At 37.8% G+C, this 22,371-nt stretch overlaps 1 protein-coding gene across 1 annotated transcript in view; it reads right to left on the bottom strand.

The window, feature by feature from the left end:
* ASB4 (ankyrin repeat and SOCS box containing 4) overlaps positions 1–22,371 on the bottom strand; it is a 75,965-nt gene that overhangs the window by 43,878 nt on the left and 9,716 nt on the right. Inside the window, exons 3-4 of the mRNA XM_042927339.1 lie at positions 10,404–10,515; positions 5,928–6,227 (exon numbers count right to left, since the gene is read on the bottom strand). Coding sequence (XP_042783273.1) covers positions 5,928–6,227; positions 10,404–10,515 — 412 coding nt within the window. The remainder of the gene's footprint in view (positions 1–5,927; positions 6,228–10,403; positions 10,516–22,371) is intronic.

The raw sequence follows: 22,371 nt of genomic DNA, 5'->3' as shown, positions 1-22,371 counted from the left end.
AACGAACATTTTTTACAACATAATTTTTAATGCCTATATGATATGGAAGTAACACAGCTTGAAAATTTTCTATTAGATATGCAAACATTCTTCAGTTTTTCAGTAATATAAGTAAATCTCTGAGGACAAAAATAAATTGGGCAAATATTTTGTGACTCTAAATATATTTAAAAATGAAAAATGTCAGTATATATATTTTAAATTGTATGTTTTAAATGTATTCCTTAACAAGTCAAAGCTTCTGATGCAAAAATACAAATGAAAACATAACATAACTACAATATCTTGAAGACTTATAGAATCAGGAGAAAGTCTCTTAATTTCTAGTGTACTACAGATTGCATGACCAAGCACAATTCTGTTACATGCTAAATGTCTTCTTTCTTTCTCATCAGTTATCTCTTTGACTCAGTATATAACCCTGTTTAGAGCTAATACCTGGAGTTTGAATTGGAGGCCCCACAGAAATGACAGCCTATCTCAGCCAAAAGGTACAAAATTAGCCCTAAATCCCAGAGGGGGAATTTCTGAGTTACAAAAGGTTTCAAGCTTATGACATTGCCCTCCGGACGATACCCATTCACATCCCACGAAGGGTGTGTGAGAGCACATCCCTGTGTGTGTCAACAGATGTACTGTCATCATTTGTATCTTTGTTAAATGAAATAAATGACAACAAAAGCACCTGCCATTTTAATTAACATTTTACAGATAACCAAGGCAGGTGATCATTATGCTATCTTTATTTGTTGTTTATATACTTGGGTTTTATTTCCTGAAATACCTTGGTCTTTTGTTCTCTTTTTCTCTCTCATTCTTCGTTGTTAATCTCCTTACTTTAATTTTTAAGATTTCTTTCTAAAAGCAGACAAACTAAAAAGCTTTCTTTCTATGTTAAGGATATAAATAGGGCCTTTGTCTACACAGTCTCAAATATTTTTTCCCCCGCTTTATGACAGCCTTTTAATGTTATAATTTGTTTGCCACTCGGACATTGAACATTTTTGCTTTCTCTAATTCATCTTTCTTTTCTTTATGGCTTTGGCCTTTGATGCCATGGATCTAAGAGTAAGTAGATCTTTAATTGACTTCCACTCTTCCTCTTTGATTGTTATTAGCCTCGTTCATTAGTGTCAGCCTACAGGGAGTGAGCATTGCTTGGTCTCTCCATACCCCTTTACTCCTTCTCATCTCCAGGTGGTCTCCCTATGTCAATAGGGATAAAGGAGATGGGCAAAAAGCCCTTGCTCTGGGAATGAGGCTCCCTCTGATTACAGCTCTGGAGAGTGAAAACCTTGGCAGCTTTCTGTCAGTCTGTGGTGGATGAAGTCACATGAAAAGGCAGCAATATAAAAAGTCAGTAATTCAACAAATGATATAATTTCTTAACTTTCTAAAAAAATTTTAAAATGACAACCTTAAAATTTTAAATTAGTGAATTAAAATATAAATTAAAATAAAAACTAAATCTGAAAGCCACCAACGTATAAGTAAATGTGAATGGTGGTAATGGCCGCGTGCCATAAGTGGCTAAGCCCTGATGGAAACCTGCCCCTCTACATGCATCTCTGCACTGGACCTTTCCTCTCAGGGAAGGCAAGAAGGAGAATAAGTTGGACTGATTTTCCTTCCCACCAAATACTCACAGGTTGAGAAGACCATGGCATCTTTAAGCTTGTTTCCCCATTCTTTCCCCCATGACACTTCCATACCTTCCTATTCTCATCACAATGTCCACCCTTTCTGCTGTCATTTTTACCTGATGACTTTGCCTCATACATTAATTGTATAAATTCATACCAGACATGAACTCCTTCATCTCACCACCACCATATCAATGAACACTCTTTAAAGACATCTTTTACTTTAGACCATCTGTTAAACATGGGGATGTATCTCACAGTCTCTGGATTTCACCCCATCTCAACCTCAAAGATTTGAACCTTTCAGTTATTCTGTCTCATGCATTTTTAACTGTTTGCTTTCTCCAAACCATTTCCTTCAGCACACAAATATTTCCTTTTATCTCCAACTACAGATAACACTCTCTTATGTCCCCTAGCCCCCTTCAGCAATCATGCTACTCTTACGCATACATGTGCAGCCAGACATTTTTTTAACAGTCGTCTATACTTGCCATCCTTAGTTTCTGACCTCTCATTCACGCCTTATACCATTCTAATATGGTTTCTACACCCACCATTTCCCCCAAACTTCTTTTGTCAGTGATAACTCTGTCACCTAATCTAATGAACATCTAGTGAATTAAGTCTCTCAAGTAGCCATTGATACAGCTGACCACCTCCTCCTTCTTGAACCTGCCTCTTAATCCCTATGATGCCAAAAAAGCTCCTGGGTTTCCTCCTACTTCACTTACCAATCCATTTCACTCTCATTTATTGGCCTCTCTCCCTCCTGCTAATATCTAAATGTAAGAATGTATCGGGGCTTGGTCCTAGATTCTCTTTTGCTTTTCCACACCTTTCATCCAAGTGATTTCATTGATTTCTTTGGCTTCAAATACAATCTATAGGCCAACAATTCCTAAACTTACAGCTTTAGTCCAGAACTCTCTTCTGAAATCCATACGTTTATGTCAAGTGCAGCCTTGACTCATTCACTTTGAGGTCTAAAAGAAATCTGAAACTTCTCATGTTTAAAACTGATCTGGGGAAACTCAATCTGATTTTGAGACTTAATATAAAACTACAGCAATTGAGTGAAACATCAGCAAAAAATATATAGATCAATGGATTCATACATTTCTGGCCACTTTATTTTTGACAAAGATACCAAGGCATCTCAAAGGTGAAAAAATAGTCTTCTCAGTAAAAGATATTGAAGCAGTTGTATATATAAGATAATTCATCCATATATAAAGAAGATGAGCCTCAACCTGTACTTTATACTATATACAAAAATTAACTCAAAATAAGCCAAACACCTAAAATTGAGACCTAAAATTATAAAATCTTTAGAAGTAAACATAGAAGAAAATCTTTATTGCTCAGATTAGTCAAAGATTTCTTAGGTAGGACACTCAAAGCATAAATCATAACAGGTAAAAAGTGATAAATTGAATTTATTAAAATTAAATACTTTTGCTCTTCTAAAGACAGAAAGAATGAAAAGTCAAAGAATGAATAAAAATATTTGCAAACCACATATCTGATAAAGGGCTAGTATCCAGAATATATAAAGAACTCTCACAAATCAATAATAAGAAAACAAACAACCCATTTTCATGAAGGGGAGAGGGAGCAAAAGATATGAACAGACATTTCACCAAAGTGAATACACAGCTGGCAAAAAAATACCTGAAAACATACTCAACATCCTTGGTGATTAAGGGAATTTTAATTAAAACCATAATGAGATACTTTATATACCTATTCAATTTACTAAAATAAATTTTTCTTTTAATCTGACATTACCAAATTCTGGCAAGGCTGGAGAGCAACTGAACTCATACGTTGCTGGTGAGAATGCAAAACGTACAACTCCTTTGAAAAACAGGTTAGCAGTTTTCTTGTAAAAGAATTACAATCTGTCATCCCACTCCTCAGTACTTACCCAAGAGTAATGAGAACATTCCCACATAAGAATCTGTAGACAAATGTTTATATCAGCCTTTTTTTCCCAAAATTGCCAAAAACTAGAAACAATCCAAATGTCCCTCTAATGGGGACCAGATTAATTGTGTTGCATCCATACAAAGAATACAACTCGACAATAAAAGATTCAATATACTGGCTAATGCAACCACACGGATGAATCTTAAATGCATTATGCTAAGTAGGTAAAAACAGACCTGAAAGGCTACATATTGTGTAATTTAATTTATATAACATTCTGAAAAAGACAAAATTTTAGGGACAGAAACTAGATCAGTGGCTGCTGGAGGTGGGGATAAAGTGAGGTGATTAATTACAAAGGGTATCAGGGAATTTTTTGAAATGACTGTGATGATGGTTTCATGACTATGTGTTTCTCAAAAATACCGAACTTTACTGTGTGTAAATTATAGCTCTATAAACATGATTTTTAAAAAACTAATTTAATGATCTTTTCCACATATATGCTTCTTCCTCAATTCTCTCCATCTTAGAAAAATGGCATTATGGGGCACCCGGGTGGCTCCATCAGTTAAGCGTCCAACTTTGGCTCAGGTCATGATCTCACAGTTGGTGAGTTCCAGCCCTGCCTGCATTGGTCTCTCTGCTGTCAGTTCAGAGCCCACTTTTGTTTTTTGTTTTTTGTTGTTTTTTTTTTAAATTTTTTTTTTTTAACATTTATTTATTTTTGAGACAGAGAGAGACAGAGTGTGAACAGGGGAGGGGCAGAGAGAGAGGGAGACACAGAATCTGAAACAGGCTCCAGGCTCTGAGCTGTCAGCACAGAGCCTGACACAGGGCTCGAACTCACAGACCGTGAGATCATGACCTGAGCCGAAGTCGGACGCTTAACCAACTGAGCCACCCAGACGCCACGAGAGCCCACTTTTGATTCTCTGCCTCCCTCTTTCTCTGCCCTTCCCCTGATCTCTCTTTCTCTCCCTCTTTCTCAAAAATAAATGAAAACATCAAAAACACTTTTTAAAAATGGCATCGCTCTCCACCCATTTTCTAAAGCCAGAAATCTGGCAAGGATGCTTGAAACTTCCTTTTCCTTTACCCCTCATCCATATATAATCCATCTCCAAATGCCACTGACTCTGCTTCCAGAATATATTGCAAACCCATCTTCTAATCTTCCTATCAAACTTTGCCCCTTGATACAAATCACCATCCCTTCTCACTTACACTGTTAAAATAGCTTTGCTGCTGGTCTCCCTGTTTCCATACTCGGGCTCCTCCAGCCCTATTCTTGTATAACTCCAGAATGATGATTTTAAGTGAAAATTAAACCATGTCATTGCCATGCTTAAAACTTTTCAGTGGCTCCATTTCTAAACCCCATACCTTGGCCCTCAGCAAGCTGTATATGATCTAACATAACCAGTGTCGTCGTGTGGCACTCCCAGAACGCTCTTATCCCTCCCACCCACCCCACACCCATGGGCACACTGGCCTTCTTCCATCTGTTGAATAGTTCAGTTGTTTTGCTCCCTTAGCAACTTTGCACATACTGTTCCTTGTACCTGGACTCTTCTTCCTCTTGGCTCCTTTTTTAATGGCTAGTTCCCTCTCGTTCATTAAGTTTCAGCTTACATGTCATATCTTTAGAGAAGTCTTTATACATTTTATAATAGTTCGCTCTTGGCATTCTCTTCCATAACACCCTGTTTTGCTCCTTTCCCAATTTATTATTATATATTTACAAATTTATTTTGCTAGTATTTATCTCCCCTATTAGAATATGATTTCTTCCTTTTTTGAAAGTTTATTCATTTATTTTGAGAGAGAGAGAGACAGATAGAGAGCAAACAGGGGAGGGGCAGAGAGAGAGGGATAGAGAGAATCCCAAGCAGGCGCTGCACTGTCAGTGTGGAGCCTGACGCAGGGTTCGAACTCAGGAACCATGAGATCATGACGTGAGCCAAAACCAAGAGTTGCACGCTTAACCAACTGAGCCACCCAGGCGCTCCTGGAATATAGCTTCTTGAAGGCAGAAACTATTTTTTTCAGTTACTTAACACATTAATTGACACCTCATGAGAACTAAATAAATATTTGTTAAATAAATGTGTAAACTAATAAGGCTCCTATAATGAAAAAAGTAATGATTTCAATGTGATCATCACTAAATAACCTGGACCAACACATATAGTTATATAAATATATACATACTTACGCATTTTTAGGGCCCCCTGAATGAGGCTTATAAATGGGATGCCTACTACATTACCTAAAGTAGGTAAAGATCACTAAGTTTCAAAACCCGGGTGTGGAAGTGGATGACAACGTCAGCCACCCAGAAAGGCTTACCTCTCCAAACCAATTGCTTGGCACAGAGAATGGAGCTAGGAGTTGTACAGAAGTGTAAAGCTGTGTGTCCACTTAAGGAGTAGCAATTCAGCTTTGCTCCACGGTCACAGAGGATTTTAACACAATCCAAGTTGGCCATTTCACAAGCCACGTGAAGGGGGGTTTTCCCATTGGGTCTACAGTTGATTGTAGCATTGTGGTCCAGTAACACCAGAAGACACTCCACATGACCAAACAAGACAGAGAGATGCAGGCCTGTTGCCCAGGAAGACTTTAATTTATAACTAGGCAGCCAATAACCTAAAAAAGAAGAGGGAGAAAGTTTCATTTCGTGGCCTAGGATTTTTCTCTGTTTTGTGAGGATTTTTGCAAGGTCTTTTACTTTGGTCACATCTATAAAATTGGGGGGAGTGATTCAGATGTTGTAAACTAGTAACTGATGGGTCTGCAAATAGAAACATACTTGGATGTACTTGAGTGGAACAGGCACTGGTGTGTCTCTCTGTTTCTACTATTCTCCATTATCTTGTTCTTTTATTTATTTTATCTTCCTGGCCCTTCAAGGCATTTGAGTTTGAGACCTCATTTACATGATTGCATTTTATTTTAAGTGGTGAGTTACATGAGACTCTTATTGTTTTAAGTCCGAATCATGTTCTTGAGTGATTCCAAAGCTGTTAGTTACAAGCTTAAACTTTTTAACCTTACTTTACTGGTTGTTGTCAGTCTAAAATATGAATGTAGTTGGTGTCTTTAAAAAATTTATCATGCCAAGCTTTTATTTGCCTGCCTGTTGGTTTATATAATTCCTCTTTCAAAGAAGAATTTAAGGCAACTCACAAAGTTTACACAATACCAGATTTTCTAACTATCTAGAAAACAAGGGCAAAGGGAAAAAATAAGGTAGGAAAATAAAAGTGATGAATGGGTAAGATAGGTACACAAAATATAAACTGTGTCCTATACACTAGAACCACATTGCAAATTTGCCTTTGAACTTCCTAGCAGCCAAAATAAATAGGAAAACATGATGTATTGCACAATTAACCATGCCCACAAGCTATACACAAATTAATTGCCCAGGAGAAGCATCGCTGTTCCTAGAACTGAGATCTTAGATAAATTTTTCCCATTAGTTGTTGGAAATGTTCTCTCTCTCTCTCCCCATCTCCCTCTCCCTCTCTCTCTGTCTCTCTGTCTCTCACATGTCTCACAAGCTATAACAAACTTAACTGTATATACCTTCTTTCAATGTCAATACATAGAGCCATGGCATTAAGCCCACTACGAGTGGGTAATGGAAAATAGCTTCAGAAAGATAAAATATTGATGGCAGGGTGAAGATGTAGACATAACAGCTTAGAAGAAGCTCTAGGGCTGAAACAACAAAATATATTTTAACATGGGTAAAACAGAAGTTTGCTTTTAAGGTATAAAATTCCACCATGGAAGTACAAGGTAAGCGGGATATGGTTTAATGGTAATCTATTTGAGAAAAGACCTAGGGATTTGAGTTGACAGTATTCTCAAAAGGAACCAACAGTGGGATGGAGCTGCCAAAAAGCTAATACAACCCTAAGATACGTTAATAAAAGTGCAGTGCCCAAAACAAGAGAGGTAAAAGTGGTAATTTTTACCGGTTACATGAGGTCAGGATAAATCTAGACTATTGTGACTATTTTTGAGCACCAATGATGAGCACCAGGAGGGCACTCAGAGGATGATGACCACGTTACCAGTGGGCCTGGTGGTCAGGAATCAAAATACTCTCATTTAAGTGAGAAAAATTACACACATGCTACTCCTGGGTATTTATCCTACAAGTATAATCACTCATGTGTGAAATGCCCTATAGGGGCCACAGTATTGCACAACTTCCAAGGACACCATCTGTACTGAAATCTTTGTGAAAAGTATAAAGTTCTCAGGAGTTATAACCTGGCCAGTGGACAAGAATAGGCATCACACTACAGCATAGTTCTTAATGGTTAACAACTGGAAACAATCTCAATCCTCGTCAATATTTGGAGATTGTTTTAAAAATTATGGTGCACCCATATAATCGAATACTATACAGCTATTATAAAGAAGAGAGCAGTTCTGTGTATACTGGAAAATGGTATATCTTTGGAATGGATATGGAAAAATCTCAAGATATATTATTGAGCAAGAGAAGCAGGGACTGACCAGTGCACTTAATATGCTATCATATGTGAAAATATTTATCAACACCTAGAACAAGAAACTGGTTATAGTGGTGGCCTCCAAGAACTGGGGGCTAGGGGACAAGGACATAGATTTATGTGTCTTTGGATGCCCCCTTTGAGCTTTTAAACTCAGTACGTTGTGCTTGTATAACTATTTGTAAAAATAAGTAAAATTAAAATAAACTATTGCCCCCTGTTTGTAGGGGAAAAGATAATTTAGTTTAAAAGGCCATTTATAGGGGTGCCTGGGTGGCTCAGTCGGTTGAGCATCCGACTTTGGCTCAGGTCATGATCTCACAGCTCGTGAGTTGGAGCCCCACATCGGGCTCTGTGCTGACAGCTCGGAGCCTGGAGCTTGCTTCAGATTCTGTGCCTCCCTCTCTCTCTGCCCCAACCCACTCACATTCTGTCTCTGCCTCTCTCAAAAATAAATAAACATTTAAAATAAATAAATAAATAATTAAAGGCCATTTATAGGGATGTACACAATACCAATTAATCATGAGATAACGAATGAACCCAACCTGAAGTTTGTTTTTCTGTAGCCTACTCTCCAACCTAGACACACACACACACACACACACACACACACACACACACACAAATCCCTTTTTCATTCCATTAGAATTCTACGGCCATTTTGCTCCCCATCGCTCTCAGCTCTTCCCTTATCCAAATCTGCTCTTTAAAAGGAAATACAAAGTTAATTCATACTAAAGTCTAATGAACTGAGGATTTTTTAAAGTGTGACCCTCTTAGGATTATCTGAATTTATGTAGGAATCTGTATTCAACTAATCGAACTGAGTGCTAAGATACTAATTTGAGATTCCAGACGCTGAGAAGGGAAGTTATTTGTTGATATGGACTTTTCTCTGGCAGAGACAATTAGTATCACAGGTACTGCCAGAGACAATTAGTATCATAGGTACTCTGGGGCTGTGGGATTGTCATTCCTGTGCCTGTAGTGTGTGTGTGTGTGTGTGTGTGTGTGTGTGTGTGTGTAAACAGGCACTCACACTACATGTGTACGTGTATGTACCCATTTATACATTTCTATTTAGCTATGTACGTTGAATCTGTGTTCTGAGCAGAGTTTTCAGGCTATACAGTATGCAACCTGCTTTTGATCATGAATGAATCTCAACAATACCCAATACCTAATCAGTCATTGTAATGCTCAAATCTCCTCAACAAGCAATTTGCAAAGCTAGTCTCTTCTAACTGCCTTGGAAAGAAGCTGGTTCCAGATCTGGAAACCAGAGTATGTTTTGCCTGCTGATTAGCAGCAAAGATTTGGCAGCTCTGTGCACCAACTGATTGGAAACTCGTGCCTGTTTCTGCAATGGGAAGAAAAATGATCTCGGAAAGGAAGCAGTAGAGAGCTGATTAAGAAAACACCATTTTGATGTAAAATCAAAGAAAACACCGAATGTTAGCACTGGAGGGAAGATTATCCAGTCCAAGCCTTTCATTTTCCAGATGAGAAAACTGCCACTTTTTCAGCCTGCTAGAGCCATAAGTCGCCCACTTCAGTCCAAGCTAATGGACTCAGGATATCTGCAATGCAGCATTTCCATCTGTCTTTGTCTTTGTGGAAGCAGAATAGGTTTAGCACCAAGCCTGCTTCACAAATCACGAGGAGGGAAAGAAGGTCCTGAATGCATCTATAATATGCCACAGCTCTGATATGGAAATGCATTTGCTTGTTGATGTTTTCTTATTCTTCCTGGATTCCCAGTAGCACCTAGAGAGTCTATCCTGCCCATTTATTATATGAATCTGTCATCCTTAGCCTCTCAGCCCCTTTCATCTGCATGTCCTTTGCTCATAATCATTAACCAGTAAATCAGCCCCGGAGACAGCTGGGTTTTGGGATTCAGCCCACCCCCTGGGTGAACTTGTGCTTATAACTCCCCTCTCCTAGATGGAAACGTGTGTAGGTGGTTGGCAACAAGACACTGTCGCGGTGCCCGTAGAAACTGAACAGAGAAATAGGAAGGGGGCAGATTGTCAGATACAGATCAGGGCCGATATACTGAAGAATATCTTGAAGCCATGTTGCAGAACTTTTTGGTGATGCTATGTGTGTGGGGAAAGGGGGGTGGATTCTGGATAATTCAACCCCCGGCATAGCAGGAAAGCCTTCTGTAGAGAAAGGAAAAGCCCATAGCAAGAGGCCACCCACATACACTCACACCTTAAAATGGGGCTGCAGTCACGGGGCGCCTTGTACCAAGGAGCAAGAGTGTCCTTTCCATCACACCTACCCTCTCTGAGGACCAAACCTGAAGTAAAGCCATCCTTGAAAACCACGGTGATGCAGCACATATTAACATTCTTGTGTTGATACTGAAATGCCAAGATATCAGAATTTGTCCTCTAAAATGTAACCAGCAACAGTAGCAGCATAACAGAAATACAGTTAACTAATTGGGTATATTCATTTTTTATACTCAGCCTTCTTTCCAGGGCAGAATTGTCCCAGGGCTTCAGAACCTAGCATGTGATTGATTCTTAGCATTTATCTTTCAAAGAGCCCCCCTACACTCACCTCTGCAGATGCCAGGCTGCTCTCTGTGTGCTCAGATGGGCACAAAGTGCAGGAATGGAGTAGAACCTGGCACAGAGCCCCCAAGTGGGAGGGTGAGGAAGCTGCTGCCTCCCACTAACCTGAGCCACTCATGCCTCCCCCCCGCCCCCCCACAGGTCTGCAGTCTGTGTAGCCATGGCTCTAAGAGCTCTTCTTGAGCCAAGTGTTTAAATGAGAAGAGAACAGACCACAGATCCTCCCTCCTATGCAAAAACCCCACAGAGACTCTCAAATACAAGCCATGCCCATGTGGATTTATAGTATCTACAGTTACTTTTCACCTTCCCCAGACCATGACACATAATCTGTTTATATAATTTCCCCTTCATAACATCGTAGATTATCAGCATGCAGGGGATTTAGAGAAGGTCCTGACAAAGCCTCCACTTTACAAATAAGAATAAGATTAAGTAGCATAAAGGGCTCACGCCTGTATAACTGGTACTGACAGATCTGCTCAAACCCCGGGCTCCCCCAAATCTTTAAATAGCCATGGGTGATCTGACGGCTACACGCATTTCACTTCTCAACCAATAGCACCTGTAGGCAAAAGTTCTAAAGGGATTTTAGAAGTTTCACCCCTACAAAAATATGCAGAGTAATCTTGTGTGTGTGTGTGTGTGTGTATGTGTGTGTGTGTGTGTTTACTTTAAATGTGAAACCGAAGAGAGATGCCTGAGTAGCCGAGTGGAAAGCCCCCAGCTCAGGAAATATGGTAAGGAGAAAAGTGTTTGGGCCGTTTTTGGAAGAAGGAATCGATTCCGCTCTGTGTTTAGGGGGGATGTATACATCTCTCGTAAACTTTCAGCTACTCCTGGGTTCTGCAACAGTTATCAGCTATAATGTTATCTGAGTTCAAAGAACCCTACGCATGAGAAGCTTCTGTTATTACAGCCAAAGTTTGGACACACTGCTCGTGGCGGGATTAGCAGACATTTGCTCTGCCTGTGTCCGTGTATTTACACAGTCCTGAAGGATTATAGACTGACGCACAATTCTTGACTATTTTTTTAATAGCTAATGTTTTCAGGATAAATCTCAGAACTCCCCCAGCAAAGAAAAACAAAGTCAGCTTGAAATGCAAAATTTAAAAGAAAAACGTTTGAACGTTCAGGGAGGGATAAGAACCCTAAGATGGTAATAGGAAAGTAGGAGAGTGAATTTCTGGCAAAGAAGAACATGAGGTGATAAAGAGTCTGTTCATTAAGAGAGTGGAAGTGAGAGCTTTTGAGATATTTGGGAGGAAGTTGTGACTTAGTAAAGTAGATAGAGTACCTGCCAGAAAGTTTTCCTGTGAAATCATTCATTGGTTATTTTAATTAAAAATATGACTACCAACCGAAGTAGCTGCTGCTGTGGGCCATAAATGAAGTGCTTAGAGTGCATTACACTGATTAATAAAAGGACTCTGATTAACCTTGCTGACGAGGGAATTTCACACCCAAGAGATAAGTATGATATTCTGCCTGTATCATTAACGCGCCAAGGCTCATACATCGGAAAGAGAATCGAAATATGTAGTTGGAAAAAGCTTTGGAAACAGCTTTATGGATGTTGGCGTTTCCAGGGCAGAGAACACTGGTGAGAACCAATAGGAATTAGCTCCAGGTTTTCTTACAGATCCTGCTTTCACTCTGGATCCTGGGCGCTTGGCTCTAGGAAACTTTGTATCACGGAAAACCCTTGACCTCGCAGCTCCTTGTATGGGGCACTTCAAAAGTTGGGCGTGTATTTAACATTTCTTCACGTCATTCCCATCTTAAAGCAGTCGTCTGGTAGAAGGAATTTCGCTTGCCTGTTTTTGCTTTAAAGACACATGTCTCTGCTATGCTCCTGGAGTTATCCCAAATGCCAACCAGAATGTTTTTAATGTTTGCTTTACAAAGTGTGAGGCAGATGTTTTTGGGTTTTTTCCCAATCAATAAAAACATGATTTTATCTGAAGATTTGATCATGAAGTTTAACATAACTTTAAAAAACAAAACATGATCTCTCTAACTTTAAGAATCATTCTTAGGTACTGGGTCTGGGCGGGCCCCACAGCTTGAACCTGAACTCTGGGATTTTGTTCTCTGTTGCTAGAGATGAGGAAGCAGAAGTGAATTTCCAGATGCTTTGTTCTGCCTTCCTCACAAAATCCACATTTTACATTTGCTTCCATTAGTGTGCCAATTGGATTGTGGATTTGGGGAAGCAATGTTTGGACCCTAAGTTGATTTCCTTGCCAACAGACTTCTGAGTTGTCTTTTCCAAAAATTATAAACTGACTTGTCTACTAGCTTAGACATACCATATTTAGGGGGAAAAGTGTGGTCGCTTTCTGAAATTCTATGAAAAATGCTGTATGTCCTAAAAGAAGTAAAAATGGTTGGGGATAAATTGTACCCCTGTTGATATGCTGCAGGACAATGAAATATTGAATGTGGGTTATATTATTAATCATACAAGCAAATTTAAAGGTAGCATGGTATCTTTCATAAGTTTGAAACATTGTCTTGTTTAATAAGCCACAAAATAACCAAAACCTGAAGATTCCCACACTAAAAGTAAACAGGTAGTGTTTCTGTTTCCACATCTTAATGCTGGCTATATAGGTTTGTTTATTTTGTGAAAATTAATCATGCTGTACACTTATGATCTGTACACTTTTCTGTGCAGAGCCTTTCAAGAGTGCTTGAAAAAAATAACTAGTGAAGAGCAATCCAATAGCATTCAATGTCCAAAAAGTCTGCTATGATTTAATAAAGTCTCACAAAGTTTAATCCAGCCACTTAGGTCGACTTTGCTTGGCTAGCAACTAAGATTCTATTTATCACTTCCATTCCTGACTGAAATATTAAAAGGTTTGATAATTAGGCTAGAAGACATGTGAAAATGTGAAAAAAATAAGTTAGAAGAAGCTTTGAAGAAAGATAAGACTTTAATCTGGGTGTAAGATTGAAAAGATAGATTCTTATACCCATACATGTATTTTCTATACATACAAACGTGTGCGCATGCCCACATACACGCAGTTCCTGTATAAACCCTGAAGATATGACCACATATCCTATTGTTTCTGTGCATACATTCATCTGGCATGCATAAGAATCAAACTCTTCTTTTTTCCTTTCCCAGAGGGTGTAATCTGCTGTTTCCCTAATTGAAAGGCATATTCTGCGGTCCTAACACTATGAAAACACCTGTTAGCACGAATGAATATTTAGCTCTATGAAGACCACGGGAGTCGGGTCATATTGACAGAAAAGATTAAAAATGCATCTTCTTCTGATTCAGGGGTGATGACACCATTGGAAGCAAAAGAAACGACACCCTTCTTCCCTCGAACCTGCCCTAAAATGCCCTTTCTCACAACCTCAGAACCCTGGGCAATCCATGCAGTTTGGCATGTTTAGGAGATGGGAAAAGGCAGTCTTTACAGCTCAGTGTCACATAAATTATGCCGACTTGGACCTCAGTTATTTTACATGAGCACCAGTATGAGCTTAAAACATACCTTAAAAATGTATTTAGCATTCGGATAGTCTTTCACCGAACAAATCCATAAGGTGAAAGTAATCTGATTACATGGGACACACTCCTTCTTTCTAACAGAGCCCAATCAACTACTTAAAAAACAAAACAAAACAAAACAAAAAACAAAAAACCAACCAGACCTCTTTGTTATCTTCTAGCTAAAATAGCAATGTCAATTTATGATAAAGCCCTTCAGTAAGAGTCACCAACACAGTAACTGGCCTCCACTATTATATCCTTCCTTCAGAACTAACAACCAGAGTATGGTAAATAAATGTGAAAACATATACCATTAACATTGTTTCTGAACATTGGTGGCACTGATGATTTGTATGCAAATGAAGAGTACTTTCCACCTGAAAAAAGAACCGCTATCTCTCCGCAAATGCTGATCTTATCGTCTCTTTTGTTTAAACAGAAGTGATGGAGAACGTGGTGTTTGCTTGTAGTCTGCTCACCAGATGGCCTCGCTACTCAAGTTCCCCCATTAACTAGCTGATTTGGGAAATCAGAATCTGCACACTTCTAATTCATTTCTGATTTCCTAAGCGTGGATTCAAGAAAATCCCCAGATAAAAAAAAATTCAGTTCTCATTTTTGTTATCCTTAGTTCTTTAAAAGGCAGGTATTCTGTATGGAGAATATCTACAATTTTGATCTATTTTTGTAGCCAAGGAAAAAAAGTTAACTTTTTGGTGTTTCTGGTTTCAGATTTTTGCCTGAACTAAAAACTCATTGACATGTTGAGGACCAAAAAGGTGCCTCAAGGCAGAGCCTTCCCCATTCAGTAACCCTCCAAATGGGGGCAAAATCCTCTTTTTCATCCAGATAGATACAGAAATGATATATCTTTAAGTGGTTGTATTAATAGACAGTTAGCAGTCACACTGGATTAGATTTTAGCAGTCTGTTTAGCCATAATCTGGAGATGTTTTCTTTATTCTATATCATTAGAGGCAGAAGAAAAGTTAGAAACAAAAACAAAGTACATTAATAAATATAATTGTTCACGATTTCAAATTCCAGACACAAGGATAGAAAAGGAACAGAACAGAAAAGAAAAGAAAGAAAGAAAAACATATTTATACCACCCATGATGGTGTCTAGTTAAAAAAGAGAAAAGATTAAATCAGAAATATTTTTAAAATACATACTTAAACCCCAAGAGCTACTGGTTTAGAGTGGGTGACTGACACTGCATTTAAAACAAATCCGTTTTCTATCGATTTTACACTTACACCTATAGTTTTTACCTTGTTTATAAGATGCCAAAACCATATTCTCATCTTCAACTTCAAAAACTGTGTCCACATCTATTTGCCTTTGGATTAAAATGGCCTTCAATTTTCCGAAGTCATTTGACTTTAGAGCCTCAAGGAAATTTCTCTTAACTAACTTGGCAGCTGCAGATTTAGTGACAGGGGTGTTGGTGCCCTCCATCCTTCCTCTCCCTCTGGAAGCTTTGTTGTGATTTATCAGGAGAATAGCACCAAGCAAACAGGCACAAGCGAGAGCCCACAAACTGTCGGCTAATTTTATCCCAAAGTTATGCTGATCCGTTCTATTTATATAGGGATCATTTCAAACTTCAAAATATCCTTCTTGGCTGTCACTCCCTTTTCAGGTCTTTTAAACTGGTTCTATACTAACTGATTCATTGAATAATATATTGTGTCAATATCAAGGAAAACCCTCACAACACACTTTGGAGAACGAAATGTCAGTATTATTTCTTCTATGATCAAAGCAATAGTGTAAGATTTAAAAGCTCTTAATGCTTTTTTTTCCTCCCTCAGTAAAAACATCTGGTGCCCAACTGGAGATCCAGCCACTTGCTTTGATTAACCAATAGGCAAAAATGAAAATTTGTTACAGTTGCTGATATATGCACTCCTGCAAACCTATAATAATTGTGTAATATAAGCCTGTAAAATCAAGCACAGTTGTACACATTTGAAAACAAACAGAAAGTTTTCAAGTGACGTAGACTTGAAAAGTTTCAATGTCAAGAGAGAAAGTGGGGTAGGGTATGGGGTGGCAGGACTGTTCTCGGTAAAAAAAAGACTGAAGAAACAAAACAGCCAACTGCAATGAGTGAATGAACTTTATTTAATGCTGTATTTAAAAAACAGAAAAGAGTATATATTGAGGGCAATTGTGGAAATATGAATATAGATTAGATATTACTTCATAATTTGGAAAAACTATTGATGTTTCAAGGCGTGGTGGAGGTATTATGGCTAGGTAGAAACATATTTTTACTCTTAAGTGATGCATTAAGGGGTAAATTGTCATGATGTCTAAATCTTTTCAAATAGTTCACAAATGAAAAAATAATATATGTATGTATGTAAATAATATGTGTGTGCATATATACACACACACGTGTGTGTGCATATGCAAGTGTGTGTGGGGGCTATAATTAGAGGCAGAGAAACAAAAAAAATGTAGCAAGAAGTTGAAAGTTGGCAAATCTAATGAAGGATCTATGGGTGTCTGTTATATTATTTTTTCAGCTTTTCTTTTTTTTTTAAAGTTTATTTATTTTGAGAAAGAGACAGAAAAAAAGCACGAGTGGGGCAGGGGCAGAGAGAGAGAGAGAGAGAGAGGGAGAGACAGAATCTCAGGCAGGCTCTGTGCTATCAGCATGGAGTCTAACGTGGGGCTGAGATCACCACCTGAATGGAAATCAAGTCAGACACTTAACTGACTGAGCCATGCAGGTGTCTCTCAGGTTTTCTAGAAGTTTGAAACTTCTTCAAATAAAAAGTTAGACAGAGAAATAGTCAAATTTTAAATTTATAAATCATTAAACATTAGAAAAATGATGACAGTAAGTATAAATTTGAATGCAGTGAAATCACATCTTATATATTGTTGGTAAGAGTCAAAACTGGTGCAAACTTTTTGCAGAAAAATTAGCAACATGAATTTAAGAAAACTTAAAATGATAATACTAAGTATTTGGTTCTTAGGATTTACTTAAGGATGTAAACATGGATGCATACCATAGCACAATTTGTTAATTTATTTTATTAATGTGTTACATAAATACAAGAAAGTGGAAAGGGACAAATCATAAACATACAGTTTGTTACATTTTTAAGAAGTGAACACTCCCACGTGATGGACCTCCATATCAAACCATAGAATCGTCCAAACACACTTGAAACACTTTTTATGTCTCTTTCGAATCAAAACACTCACCTGACTCCCCAGTGACAACCATTGTCTTGACTTCTAATCCTGTAGATTCATTTTGCTTGTTTTTTAATGTTTAAATGTTTTGTTAATATTCTTTTTTTAAAAAAATTTAATGGTTATTTTTGATAGAGAGAGAGAGAGAGCCAGAGAGAGAGAGAGAGCCAGAGAGAGAATGGGGGAGGGGCTGAGAGAGAGAGAGAGGGAGACACAGAATCTGAAGCAGGTTCCAGGCTCTGAGCTGTCAGCACAGAGCCCGACACGGGGCTTGAACCCACAAACCATGAGATCATGACCTGAGCTGACGTTGGACGCTCAACCGACTGAGCCACCCAGGCGCCCCTAAATGTTCTGTTAATATTCTTAATTTTTAAATCTTCAAGCCTAACGTGGTATAAAATATTTTGCCTGAAAAGGATGGATAAATGAATATAAATGTATGTGTGGGTAATTACATTGTTAATAATAAAAAAAGTTCTTGGAAGAAATCTAAATGACCAAGAGTAGAAAATTTCATAAATAAATTATGACATAATCATGTAATCGAATACTCTTCAGTCATTATGATTAGGTAGATATATGCTTATTAAAAATGTCTGAGATAAACAATTTATAAAATAGTATGCATAGTATAAATATCTTTAAAATATCTGCATTTAAATGATGTACAAATATGTATTCTTATATGCTTATATAATTTGTATATTATATTATATATGCTTATGTAGTTTGTATATATTTATATAATATACAAATGTAAAAATACATATACTTTATGCACATATAGGAAGAAAAGTCTATAAGCATCTATTTGCAAATATCATCCACTTTTATTTCCTAGTGGTAAGATTACATCAGATTTTTTCTTGATCCCTTTCTTATTGTCTGAATTCATCTACAATAAACATATATTACATTTGGATAAAAAGTATTTCTGTATATGTATATAGGTAACATATTATTAATAAGGATAACTTGTTAACTCAGAATAACTACTTAGTATGAATGAATGAATAAATAGCAAATGAAAAAAGAATTATTAACTGATTATTTCCAAGGTCCTTAGTACTGTGCTAGGTGGCAAATAAGATGCAGCTGTTCCTTTTATATCCATATGGGCAACTCACATAGAGGGATAACATTTATTGATATGTTTTGTCCCTTTTTGACAAAGCTAAGAGAAAAAAACATCTCTGGTAGAGGAAACAAAGAGATCCAGAAGTTGTGCACTTTTGGAGGATAATTATTGCTGGAAAATTCCACCAAAATGGAATCTATGTAAAATGAAGACTAAATTTCACAACAGGGGGAGAAAACTCATTTTAAATTCATCTTAAAAAATAAAAGCAAAAATTATGAAAAATGTTTTTTCACCTAATATTTAACAAAATTTAAGTGGACAGAAGCTATATGTAAGTTGTAAGACCACAAAATAAAAAAGGGGCACCTGGGTGGCTCAGTCAGTTGGCCGTCCGACTTCGGCTCAGGTCATGATCTCACAGTTTGTGGGTTGGAGCCTCACATCGGGCTCTGTGCTGACAGCTCAGAGCCTGGAGCCTGCTTCGGATTCTGTGTCTCCGTCTCTCTCTGCCCCTCCCTGGCTCATGCTGTCTCTCTCAAAAATAAATAAATATTTAAAAAAAAAAAAAAAAAAGACCACAAAATAAATTGTCTACCATTTCCTGAGTAAAATAATTTTTCTGATCAATTTTGTAACAACATGAAGCAATATCCTGTATCTTTGGAGTGACTTTTGTCAAACTGATATAAAAAGGATCATTTTTGCAAAAAGTATTCAAGGGCTTCATCAGTTTTGCCAAGGGCCTGTCTTCATCCTTTGATACTCCAATGACTTTCAAACACAGTTGCTAGAATTCCCGCTGGAGCACTTATCAACTCCTTTTGTTTTCAGACTCTTCTTATTCAGTTATTAACAGAAATGACCCTACCAAATCCTCATTAGCAAATGGTTTTGTATGAGACTGGGCAATTCTCTTACATTTTCATCAATTTCCTGTTGTCTTACCTCTTTTACAAAATTTGCAACTTCACTTTGCAACAGACATCAGATAATGAGTGAGCTATGGACTCAATAATCAAGGATATGTTCTCAGATTTGAGTTTGCCACCTTATGACCCTAGGGACTGAGATAACTGACAATCAGTTGATAGGCCCCACAACTCTTAACAGTAATAAAGTTTTAATCTAACCCTACATTCCAAATTTTACAGTTTTCTGCTTTCAAGAAGATACAATGAGCTAAGGGGAAAGGGAGACAAATACCAGTGAATATGGAAAAGAAAATACAAGATAAAATATAATTCTCACATCCTGGTTCACAAAGCAATCCATTCCGTTATTGGAAAATTAAAGTTGGTATTTTTGTTACATTGAGCCAAAATTGCCTATCCATAATTTTTTTCATTGGGTCTAATTTTGAAAATGCAATCATACACTTATTCCATTTTCATCTTTGATGAATTTCTAACATTTGAAAATAATATCCTATCCCTCATCAGTCATTTTTTCCCTCAATTAGTATCAACTATTCCTTATTTGGGCTGTTTTTCAGAATTCTCTTGTCCTACCTACTCTCTTCTGGATCCTCTCTAGTTTATTGCAGAATGCTGCTCTTAAATTTGGGGGCCTAAAATGGAATATAATATGCTAGAGGGAGCTGAAAACTAAGGGAGTATGATGGAGGTCACACAGCGACTCTTTGCTTTTGTTGAAATTGCATTGTGATTCCTTAAGGGCACTGTGCAAGTCTGCCTTATCTTATAGTTGTAATTTCTTCAACAGATATTTATTGAGCGCCTACCATGTGCCAGACATTTATTCTGAGCACTGGAGATACAGCTGTGAACAAAAGAGATCAAAGTCCCTGCCTTACAGGATTTAGCATTGCTGATGGACTGAAGTGAAAATGGAAGTCCCCAAATCTTTCCAAACTCCTCTACACCAGAATTTGTCACAAAGCTGCAAATTCACTAAATTTCATAGAGAAGCAATGTGGTTTGTTTGTTTATATTCAATTAGTTAATCCGATCCTCCCTTTACGGGTTTTTCACCTTAGAGGCAAACGGAAGGACAACTTAATTTTAGTCCAACTTAATATGTTAAGCCCTATTCAAATTTTTAGCAGTCTCTTTAGGTAAATGCTCAGTCGCTATGGATTAAATTCTCTATTTTTGGGAGTTCTAACTTTCCTCTAAGATGGTTTCTGGAAATATGGGATATGTTAATAATAATAATATTCAAAATACTAATATTTAACAACCAGCATCAGTTAGAAGAGGCTTTGATCATAAATAATCAACAGGGTCAGACTGGTGTGTACCAGATGAATATCAGTCAGGGATAGGAGTGTAGCTTATATGATCTCATGGGAGGAGAAGGAGTCCTCAGATGGACTCATTGTCCTGGGAGCCCTCCTTGATTTCCATGGCAGAGTAGCACAGTGGCTCCTCTAAATTGTTCCTGACTGTATTTCTGGCTTTCTGGCTCCTACCAATGGAGCACATGATCCTGGTCATTTGTCTCCAAACGTGATGTCTTCAAACACTGCAGCCTTTTGGCTAGGTTACTGCAATGCATACAGAGGAAATTCCAAGTCCTCTCTCCAGGCACCCTGCCACCTCCTCACACTTCATGGAGAATTAGCAGCTTTGGATAGCCTTTTTCTTATCACCTTTTTAGGACAAGAATAGATATGGACCTTAGCTGAGGGCTGGAGTTCCAAGGAGTCTGCATGATTCCTGATGCTGGCCATTAATCTCTGTCCTTAGACAGGAATTTCTGGTTGTTTCTAAATCCTTTCCCCCCTCCATTGCTCCACCAAAGTTCACCCCTGGAAGAACTATTAGGTACCTGAACAGGGATGAGAACACGGCATCTAATTCCTCTATCAACCTATATTTCTTTTCCTAGTCCCTCCAGAAGTCCAGCCTCCTGGCTAGAAAGGTCCAGTCTTAGACATTTTGCTTCCTTTTTAACTTTACCTTTTTTCCCCTAGCAAGCTTGACCTCCCTCCATAGGTAGAAAAGTTGTCATCTTTGCATTGTGGAAGAAACTCCATGATCTTGAGTTCTTTGGGCATGGTCCTTGATATACAAAAGGAGGAGATAAAGTAATCTAGAAAAAAAAAAATCCTTGTTTTCTTAATGCCTGCTATTCACTATTATCGTCTTTCTAAAAGTCAACATTGGGACTAAATTTGATCAGTGGCCCATTTATCCTAGGTTGTTCTGTACTTTCTCTCCTTGGGTTGATAAACATCTCAAGACTTGGCCCTGAAAGCTACAAGAAACATGATTTTCAAATAAATAAAAAAACATTGCTGTTAATATTTAGAAACAAGTTTACAATTTCAACTTAAAGAAAGAACTTATTTTTTCCCACAGAAGCTATTTCAGTCCCATCTCTTGGCCATAAAAATAAAAAATCTAAACCTTGTGGAATAATTTGAGGAAACAAAGCAAGTTTCCATGAAGAAATGTATAAAATGGAGAAAGTTACCTGTATTATTATGCTAAAAAAATCAATCAGTGACCAATCTACTTGAGCAGCAGAGGATAAAACTAAGAGATAATCACTTGCACTTACAAAACAAACAGCAGTTTAATTACATTGCCCATCAAAGTCATTCTAACATATAGGAAGCAATGTGACCAATGCTAATGAGACAGATTTGAGAGCTGCTTACATTGTCCACATCACTGCTTCAAGTCACCATGTCTCCAGGCCTCAGGAGGCCAGATTTCACAGTGGTCATGTTTCATGCTGTCCATCCAGGCCTGTCAGAAACCCCTGTCTCTTCAGCTTTTAAAAATGAAAACTCTTCAATCTGTAGATGAGTTTTTTATTAGTATTTCACAACACGCCCAGGACAGTGTCCTCTGCCCTTGGAACAAAATGAAGAGCTTTC

Source organism: Panthera leo, chromosome A2 (genome assembly GCF_018350215.1).
Source record: "Panthera leo isolate Ple1 chromosome A2, P.leo_Ple1_pat1.1, whole genome shotgun sequence".
NCBI lineage: Eukaryota > Metazoa > Chordata > Mammalia > Carnivora > Felidae > Panthera > Panthera leo.
Note: the sequence above shows the minus strand (reverse complement) of the source record. Positions and strands in the feature narration are given on the sequence as shown.